At 47.5% G+C, this 10,157-nt stretch overlaps 1 protein-coding gene across 1 annotated transcript in view; it reads right to left on the bottom strand.

The window, feature by feature from the left end:
* Nucleotides 1-381: 381 nt before the first annotated feature.
* Nucleotides 382-10,157, bottom strand: part of LOC135807195 (uncharacterized) — a 34,404-nt gene continuing 24,628 nt past the window's right edge. The window contains exon 4 of the mRNA XM_065321210.1: nucleotides 382-1,264. Coding sequence (XP_065177282.1) covers nucleotides 1,029-1,264 — 236 coding nt within the window. The 3' untranslated portion in view covers nucleotides 382-1,028. The remainder of the gene's footprint in view (nucleotides 1,265-10,157) is intronic.

Raw genomic sequence — 10,157 nt, 5'->3', positions numbered from 1 at the left:
AATGTTTTGAAAAAAAGGGATGAGTGGTGAACATAAAGAGTCTTTTTGTCTTTCTCCTCAGGCCGCCCTCGTCATTTGTTGGTATAATATAAGATTTGAGACACATTCAAGAGTTCGCGTTGCTGTGTGGCGGGGACCAGGGGGAGAACACTATTTTCATTTCATGTATGTCAAAATCAGGTGTCCGCCTAAATTTCTCTTTTTGTTAAATTAAATGTGGTTGAACTCTACCAGGGAGTCGTCAAAGTACTGTGCCATTATTTTATTTATTTTATTTTATTCCAAGCAATACATGGCTGGGGTAGCCAATGACCACTTTGCCGACTCCCTATCTCAACAACAAGACTCCCTGGCAACAGCATTGTATTGTGTTGTATTGATTTATTTGAATTCGCAGCATGAATCAATGGTTTGCTGGTCTTGAATCCACCATGCATAGTATGCACAATTACAAACAAGTACAAAAGAGCATGCATGTATCAAAACACCACATGCAAAACGGAAAAATTGCAGAATGGACAACCTGCAGTCTTGCACCATCCTGTAGCTAAAGTGAGCATGGAGGGTTGAGACGTAGACCTACTGCCTACGTCACAGATGCAATGTACTTTTAAACAACATTATGTGATACAAGCGTCAATGGATTAAAATGCAGTGCAACATACACTGGAGAAGAAATCAGGAAAATGCATGTGTAAAATAATAAAGATTTTCAAACCCAAACTTTATAAAATAAAATAAATGATTATCCCATGAACGTATGAACGTATGAAAGTATCAATCAATTTATCAATAGGTGCAATGTACTGCATATCAATTTGAAGAGACGTGGACTACCATTGATGAAGTAAATGCGATATTTTAGCAACTTATCTTATCACTTTATACCATAATATGACAAACACAATGAGACCAACAGAAACAACAAAAGATTTACGGAGTTCTCTTACATTTGTGACTAATATGAGATACTGGGCAAAAGGGGATATAAAGAAAAAACAGTGCAGAATTGCGACAGGAACTAAGACCTAGTTTCTTGCCTGGTATGTTATGTATATCAGTGTGATGGCTGCAAAGATCTCCGTCATTAACAGTGCTGTTACGAGAGTGGAATACATGATCAACTTGTTCACCCGGGACGTAGTTATTGTAGAATCAGTACTGTTCTCACTGCGGGCCGATAGCGTAGAGTTGATGGATGTACTTGTGTCTGTGATGCCACTACTACGATCTATGGTGACTGCGGGTGAAGAAGTTACGGGAGCTGGAGAAGAAAGTGTACAAGTTGGCAAGATTCAAACAAATTTAAACAACGAGTGTTATAAAATGGCCGTAATTGTTCAAACTGGCAACAAAACAATATCCGAAGGCATTCATCAGCTTGATGTAGGAAACGCTATTGGCACGTCTACCGCACAACAGCTGAATACAATATGAACACCATAAAAGTAAGAATGGCCGATGGCAACTCGTTTATGCAAGAGAGCATAGTTACTTTGCATGATGCATTGACATCACAGAAGTAGAACAACACCTCCAAGTTTCAAGCTGAGTCACCAGCAGGTGGCTTGCATGATGATTGATTACTGTGAAACTCGGAGTCGGAATGGACGACTTCAACTTCTGTGCTGGAGAAGTCTGCTTCTGTGAACTAATCACTATTATTCCCAATGCTTTGCAAAAGACGTTACTTAAGTAACGTCTGGCGCTAGCCAGGGTCCACGTAGCTATAATTTGGTAATTAGAATAAGTTCTATCTCTCACGCTACGGAACTGGTGTGACTTAGTCACCTGCATGCCGCCACCAGGCGCAGGGCTTGCCTGCCATCACTGTAACTTGACTGCCAACTCTCCTTCTCTCCCTCATTCTCACCTCCTTGTAAAACTGACACCATCACCATCTGCACCATGTCTCACTAACTTGAAATGTCACACTAATGTCGCGCTTTTCTACCTTGGCGCGCTTTGCTTTGCTACCCGCCTGCGTATGAAATTGAACCCAGATGATGTGCAGGTCATCAGTTCTGTTGAGTTCGAAAAGAACAATTACTCTCCAAGACATTATGGAAAACGGGAACTTTTTATTATTTTCCTTTTTTATTTTTTTTATTTTACTATGTTCACATTCCCAGCTCGAAAATAATAAAGAAAGACAATGATACTGAGACTAGGACGAACGTGACAACTATTGAGCAGGGGCTGCACCGAGACGCAGCAGTGATGGTGGGGCATTGATGGCTCTGCCGACCTGAGGTCTCGGCATCACGGCCAAAAACACGCACCAAAAACAAAAGATAAAGCTCTACGAGTCAGCAAAATGAAAAGAAAGGAAGGGTTAACACCAGCGAGTGTGCGGGAGAAACTGTGAGACTATTAACAAATTACAAGGGCTGTTACTGAGAGGAGCATCATCATGGCTGATCATGGCGAGTCGGTTGTCTGAGCCAGTTGTGGTGCATAGATAGGGATAGAGGAGAACGACGAGAGCATCATCATAGCGAGTCGACTGCCCAGAGCCAGTTTGTGCTTCACAGATGGCGATAAACATTAGTTTTGAATGCTTGTATTCCCTTGCTGTGGGGAGGCTGGGACAGAAGAGCGGCGGGGAGGGAGTTCCAGTCACTAATACTGCAGTGTGGGAACGAGCGCTTTAATGCCAGCGGGACAGATGCAAGCAGCTGGTGTTGGAGCTGGTGGTCATGGCCAATGACGCTACCATGCTCGCTGCGAGTTCTGGGGCTGGATGAGGGGAAATGGCGCGGTTGCAAAACAGAGAGTAGCTGCGGAGGGCCAGGCAGGTAATGCAGCTTGTATAGGCAGGCAAGCGAGGCAACAGTACGACTGGTTGATGGGACGACATTTCTTAGAGACAAAGAGACAGAGACCAAGACGAACGAAACGACTACATTATGGAAGAGAGAGAGAGAGAGAGATCAAGTGAGGGCGGCAAGATAAAGGGCCTGGGTAGCTATGGCAAATATGGGCGCGCAAGTAGCTACCCAGGCCAACGGAACAAAAGGTGACAAAAGGAGACAAAAGGTGAGTACGAGGGCGCATGCAGGCCAGCTTTGAAAAGGTTGTACAACGTACGGGAGGAGGTACCTAACAGTTGTCTGAGGATTGCCTTAGCTTTGCTATGTGCAGGATGAACCCAGCGTTACAGCAATCAACTAGCCAGTTGTCTCTGTTTTCTTCTGCCTTTGTGATAATGCTCCATCCTTGTGGTGTTGAGCAATCAAGGTAATCTGGGAACTCTCGCTACTTTGTACTCCATGTGTCATAAATGTACTCTGTGCGTTGTATCTGTACTCTGGGGAGCATGTCCCTGTTATAATAATATTATTATACCTCGCGTCCTCCGCCAATACTATGTTTGTTGTGTGCATATTGCATCCTCTCTGTTTTTATTCACGTCTGTGTTGGGCATGTAGACCTCTCTCACATCCATTGGTACTGGGATGTGTGATGATTCAGACAGAAAGACATGTTCGCTACACTTGAACACACTGAATACTTACCATTGTTACCTGGCATGCTGGTCATCCGAGGTACAGTGGTAGTTGGTCTTGGGTAAACTGTGTATAGAACAGGTATACTAAGTAGTGTAGAGTTGTGTGGAGACAGGGCAAACTCGTACAGGCCATCCTTGAACGGGACTGACTCATTGAACACACTGTAACTACATGTCGCTATTCTCCTTCCTGAAGGAAACTCTTGCTAGAAGGTCAAGTGACAGCAATTTCCAATTGACCCAGGACCCCGAGAATGTGAGTGAACTGGACAATTTTTTGAAACAGCTCGTGTACATGTTGGTATTACCAATTTTTGTATTCGTGTCTGTTTTCGGGTTCATGTCTTCCTCGCTCACTTTCTTTTATATCCTCTTTTTCCGGTTTTGTCCATGCTTTGTTGTATTTAGAGTGAATTGGTGCCTGGGGCCAATGATGATATGATCAACTTGGATGATGGCACTTCAAGCGATTCAGGCAGTGATGGTGATGGTGAGGCTGCAGAACCTGTACGGGAAGATGTTGACCCTTCTGATGATTCTGATGTCGTGCCAGTGCGCGTAGTGCTACCCACTGCAGCAGCCACGCAACGAACGACTGCGACCAGCAGTATCAAGCGGGAGCCCATCCCACTCTCCTCCATTGGGAAGCCCAAGAGGCAACGGATGCAGGCAGGGCCAAATCCTCTGCAGAATGAACTGGATTTTCATCTTCTGGAGACGGTAAAATCCATCCAGACCAGCAAAAAGCCGAACCCAGCACCCTCTGTATCAGTTGACCCTTTTGGTGAAGAGGTAAACCAGACACTGGCACGCCTTTCACCAAGGGTGAGGAGCAAGGCCAAATATCATGGCCTTATTGGACAACGCTGAATTCCCAGATGACAGTAACTAGTGTATTTGCTCTGTTCTTGATTTTGATTTTGAGATCTCATTTTCTTGACACTGATTTTCACTCTTGATAAGTCATTGCAATAATACAAGTGTGCGGCAGCAATGACCACTAATACGTCTGTTTTGAGGTGAAGAGCAGTCAAATGTGATGAACTGGCTGCTGTGGAGCTAGTGCAAGATTTATGAAATGTGTTGATGAGACCTGTCCTTGCAAAGTACATATCAATTGTGAGAACGATATAACCTTGACCCATGCACAGCTTGTAATACCTTGATTTCAGTAAGAAGGTGACATAGATATCTTTCACCAAGGTAGCTGATTTTAACGAACCACCATTGCCCGCACACGAGCAAACATGAGAAAATTCAACATTGCATGTGAGATGCGGGGAAAACAATTTATACAAAGAAGCCACCATGGATATCCAGACTGCCATAGATTGCTATGAGAGAGCATAATTATAAGAAGAACATCTAGATTTCTGAACAGCAGCAAAACGTCGTTCACGTCCAAATACAGCACATTCCGCAAGTGCCACAAACAAAACAACATAGACACGTTTTAAAAGGTTAAAGGAACAAAACACCAATCAACTGTGCATAGTACGGTCCACACACATGATGAATTGAATAGAACACACTGTGGGAGTCATACACCACAAACGAGGCCAACACTTGATGCGACAAGGGTCAAGTGAAGACCTGCAGAGAGCAAAGACAACAAAAAAATTAACAAGACTATTAGACAGTGGGAGAATAGATCAAGCAAACAAAAACAGCAACAACAACAACAACAACAACCTTAACAACATAATTGTTCATGAAGGTCGTGATGAAATAGTAATTCATTTTGTCTCATGTATTTTCTTCTGTTGGGTCATTAATCAGGAACACAGAAAATATGCTCGTGCGCAATTTTCGGATATTAATTAAATACGAACTTACTTTCAGAGCATCAACTTTCAAAGGCTGACTGGACATGCTTCTTCTGCCAACTCAGCCTGCCCCGGCGTGAGCGGAAGTAGGCAGCCAGGTTGACACGGACATCACGGGCACGAATGGAATACCTGCGAGTAGAGCGAAAAGCCAAGAGAAATCAAGAGCACAAATGAAATCATGGTAGGAGCAGCATACCGTTGAAGAGGAAATTGCATCGACTCTGTAACTATATTTCACTGTACTAGTCACTGTACTATAATTATAGCTTTCAAATTCAATATACTTTTATTATGTAGAACAATCACAACATCCTGACACAAAAAGTACCCTGATAATTAACTGTAATTAATGTAGGGCTCGCAATAATACATACCTGTGAGCACCATGTTCAGTTATCGGCAGCAGGCCAGTTGACTTCTTCTTCCGCTAATTCCCTGGGATCAAGTTTCCGTCTCCATCTTCACTGTCTGTGAACCCAGCTGGACAATAGAGAGCAGACTCTTCAATCCTGAGGAAGTTATGCAGGGCAACTACTGCCTTCACACATCTGATTACACTGTCCGGGTGAGCAGTGACTGCTTGCTTGAGGAACCGCCACCGGGCAACCAGGATGCCAAAGGCATTCTCAATGACTCGTCGAGCTCGTGAGAGGCGGCAGTTGAAAACTTTTCTTGTGGTGGTTAAACCTCGGCCAGGAAAAGGTCTCATTAAATACGGTTTGAGGGGGAAAGCTTCATCGCCAACAAAGAAGTATGGCATCTTGCCAATCCCATGAATCTCCTCCGCTCTGGGCAACGGCACTTGGTTATTGCACAGGGCTTGCCCGAATGCAGAGGAAGCAAAAACACCACCATCGCTGTGTCGTCCAAATTGGCCGACGTCAACAACAAGGAAACAATAGTTGGCGTCACAAGTGGCCATAAGGTTTACGGAAAAGCTTCCCTTATAATTATAAAACATAGCCCCAGAGCTGGTAGGCTTCTGCATGTTCACGTGCTTGCCGTCGATCGCTCCCAGGCAGTGGGGCAGGTTCCAGCGATCTCGGAAACCATCACTGATATCCCTCCACTGGTCTGCTGATGACGGGGCCGAAACATACTCTTTACATAAAGCTAACCAAATAGCACCAGACACTTCCTTCACTATTCCATGGATGGTGGATATGCCATGCCGAAAAGTAAACGATAGCGCCACAAGGGAGGAACCAGTAGCCAAGTAGCGCAACGTTATGACCAGCCTCTCCTCCGTGGTGATGTTGTGACGCAGGGTGCTACCGTGTCACTTTCGTTCCCTGATAAACGGGGATACCTTTGCCAATAGGATATTGAACGATGCCACGGACATTCTTGTATATCGGCGGAACTTCGTTTCGTATGCTTTTATCTTTTTGAAGAGGGTTGAGTTCTCCCCAACATCTTCGCCACCCGATCGCTGGAAGATTGGGTGAACCCAGACTGAACGGAATGAAAGCAGCTGCTCATACCTTCTCCGTCTCCTCAGGAATACCCGAATCACGATCAGGAGCGACAAAATATCCTTTATCTCCATGGTGAAACAAAATGAGAAAGTGAAATGAAGGCGATATCACCCATATTTTGTGCCCAGAAGCGAGCTTCCAAGGCCACGCCACTGGTCAGTACACTCAAACGCCAGTCAATACGCTCTGAAAAATCCGACAGGTTGGATCCCTCACATACGCGCGCTTTTGTACGCTGTACACCCCAAAAGCCAGCAAAAATACGCGTGTACGCGTGGTTTCACGCGTACATGCGCCAGTTGTGAACACAGCTTAAGTTTTTCTGCGCGTCGACGGGATGTCTGTCGTGACCATGGTGACGTTTCCTGGGACCGGCGCTGACTCTGCCGATCACGAGCGTTCTGGACTCGACGGGATGTCTGTCCTGATGTTTCCTGGGACCGGCGCGGACTCTGCCGATCACGGGCGTTCTGGAGTCGGCGGGATCTCTCTTCCGACGTATCCTGTGACCGGCGCTGAATCGCTTGTTCACGCTTATTTTGGGGACGACGGGATCTCTCTTCCAAAGTATGTTTTTGCTGACGCATCCTATCACCTATTCGGCGTCTATTCTAATTTAATTTCCTCCTCGGCTCCCTATTTCTTTCCAAATCTCCCTCTACATCAGGGAGTCGTATACATAATACGACGACTATTGGTACGGTATGGGACAGATACGGGAGCCAGCAAATATTGTGGACAGCTGTAATTATGTACAATCCTATAGAGCCTTTGTAGTCACAGATACGGGACAGATACGGGACAGATACGGGATAGCTCCAGGCGTGACACAAACAAACAAACAAACACCAAATTAAAGCGGTGTGGACCCTGGCTAGCGTCAGATGTTACTGAAGTAACGTCTTCTGCATAGCTACGGGAATAATTATATTGCTTTCTGGGCTGACAACACTGGTAGCTCCAATTGAGCAGTGCCTGTATTGACAGAATTTAAACTTGCTCTACGTACTATTGTGATTACATGTCTACCCTCGTTAGTACGACATCGACTGAGTACTCTTGGTTGCATGCATGACAGTTGTGACTTTTTCAGCTCCGTAGTGTTTGACAGCCCAGCCGGCAACAGGCCGGTCTGGAAGTAGGACAGTAGTATTAGTGGCAGGGTAGGGTAGCATAGGGTAGTAGGGTAGCGTAGTGTAGGGGTGTAAGAAGTCAAAATCAGGGAGAACTTCTTCGCCATGGGCGAGCTCGCAGGAGAGCCTGCGATGAAACTGCTCTGCTCCCTCCCGGGCATAGAGCAGACTCTGCTCAGCGTGCTGCAGACCCTGACGTCTCATATCAGCGAGTCGAGGGATCGTGAGGGCCGTCTCCATCAGCGTGTGGACGATCTCTCCACGCAGCTCCTAGCCCTACGTGAGGAATTTTGTTCACTGCAGAAATCCGCCATTGTTGTTCCCGACAAGGCCCCTGCACGATCTACTCAGCACCAAGTCCAAGGCGACAAATCTCGTACCCGTACGAAACCTCGTAACCGTCCTCCCCAGCAGGGCCAGCCTGACCCAGCTGCAGCAGCAAACCAGCTCGACCCAGCCGATGCAGATGCTGGACAACAGCCAGGGCAGATCGACGTGGCCTCTGGCTCTGCACAGCACGAAACCCGTACCCGTACGGACGACCCCGGCTTTGTCGATCCTGAGCCTGTGCAATCAGACTGCGAGAAGAGCCAACCTATCATGGCCGTCATCAAGGATGACAGTTGGAAATTAGTTGCGGCGGGCCCACCAAGAAAGAAGCGATCTGTGTTCTTTGTGGGCAACTTGAGCCACGACTGTACAGTGGACAGTCTCACTGAGTTTGTACACCGTAGGTCGGAAAGCGTGGGGACGCCTGTCAAAGCCCACCAATGCAGCCTACATACAGCCGGAAACGGGCAAGTGTCAGCCAGGATATCGGTTGATGCCACCTCCAAGCTGACAGTGACGTCCGCCAATTTCTGGCCAAGGCCACTCTACTGCAGGCCGTGGAGATTCCACACCTCCACAAATGCGAATGCAGCCAACAGCACCAGCAGCAGCAGCAAGAGCAGCCGCCACAACAAGAACAACAACAGCACCAGCAGCAGCACCAGCAGTCGCCGCAGCAGCACCAGTAGTCACCGCAGCAGCACCAGCAGTCGCCGCAGCAGCAGTAGCACCAATAGTCACCGCAGCAGCACCAGCAGTCGCCGCAGCAGCAGTAGCGACAGTAGCACCAACCACCTGGAAGCACAGCAGCATGATCAAGAGCAACAGCAACTTGGGATTGCCGCCACGATAAATGACTTCCTGAGCGCGAGTCGTGGCCTGTCCGCTGCCGCTGCCGGCACACCTGTAACCACGCCACACAGCCACAAACGTTCTTCTGCCGAGCGGTCACCTGATTCGATGTCGCATGATGCGAAGCGTTCTGCCCAGCCTGGTGCGCAGCCACCCCGGCAGGATAACCAATCCTCACAATGATGGCTCCAACACGTGCACGGCAACCACCTAGAATGCTCCGCCTCATGCTGACAAATGCTTTCGGTATCTTGTCAAAACTTGGGGAGTTCCAAGCTTCTCTCAATGCCCACCACCCAGACATTGTCATCGTCACGGAGACAAAAGTCACGGAGGAAAAGGCCACGCCTGCTGACCTCACATTCCCTGGATACTTCCCACCAGTTCGAAGGGACCGTACGGCCCAGGGGGGGGGGGGTTGCTATCTGGATTCGGGCCGACCTGGCTTTCACAGAACTAGAATGCATTGATACTGGTGGAAATGAAATCCTGGGGGTTCGCCTCAAGACAGCAGCTGGCCCATCCTTTGGAGTATGTGCTGTGTATCGCTCAGGTTCATCCGCTGATGGAGACATCTCTGCCCTAAACAGCATCAGCTCTGGCATAGATGATGCTAGGCAATGCTGCCAGAATATCATCGTTGCAGGTGACCTAAATGTTCAAACCGGGAATGGCTAGGCAGCAGTAGAACTTCCCCTGCTGGTGAAGCTGCTGAAGATCTGTGTTACCACCATTGCCTCGATCAGCATGTCCACGAGCCAACACGTGGCAATAATATCCTCGACCTCATAATGTCAGATATCCCTGGAAGCGTCATCTCAACTCTCCATCCACCTCTAGGGAAATCTGACCACGCAGTTGTGGTAACCGACTTTGAAGTTGCCCCCTCCTGTGACCGTCCCAGTAAGCGAACCGTGTGGCGCTACCAGCATGCTGACTGGCCTCGGCTACGGGCTTTCTTTCGGTCCACAAACTGGGTGTTGACTGATGACAACAGCATTGACGTCTCTTGTGTGAAACTTAC

Source organism: Sycon ciliatum, chromosome 1, assembly GCF_964019385.1.
Source record: "Sycon ciliatum chromosome 1, ocSycCili1.1, whole genome shotgun sequence".
NCBI lineage: Eukaryota > Metazoa > Porifera > Calcarea > Leucosolenida > Sycettidae > Sycon > Sycon ciliatum.
This window is presented reverse-complemented; position numbering and strand designations above follow the sequence as displayed.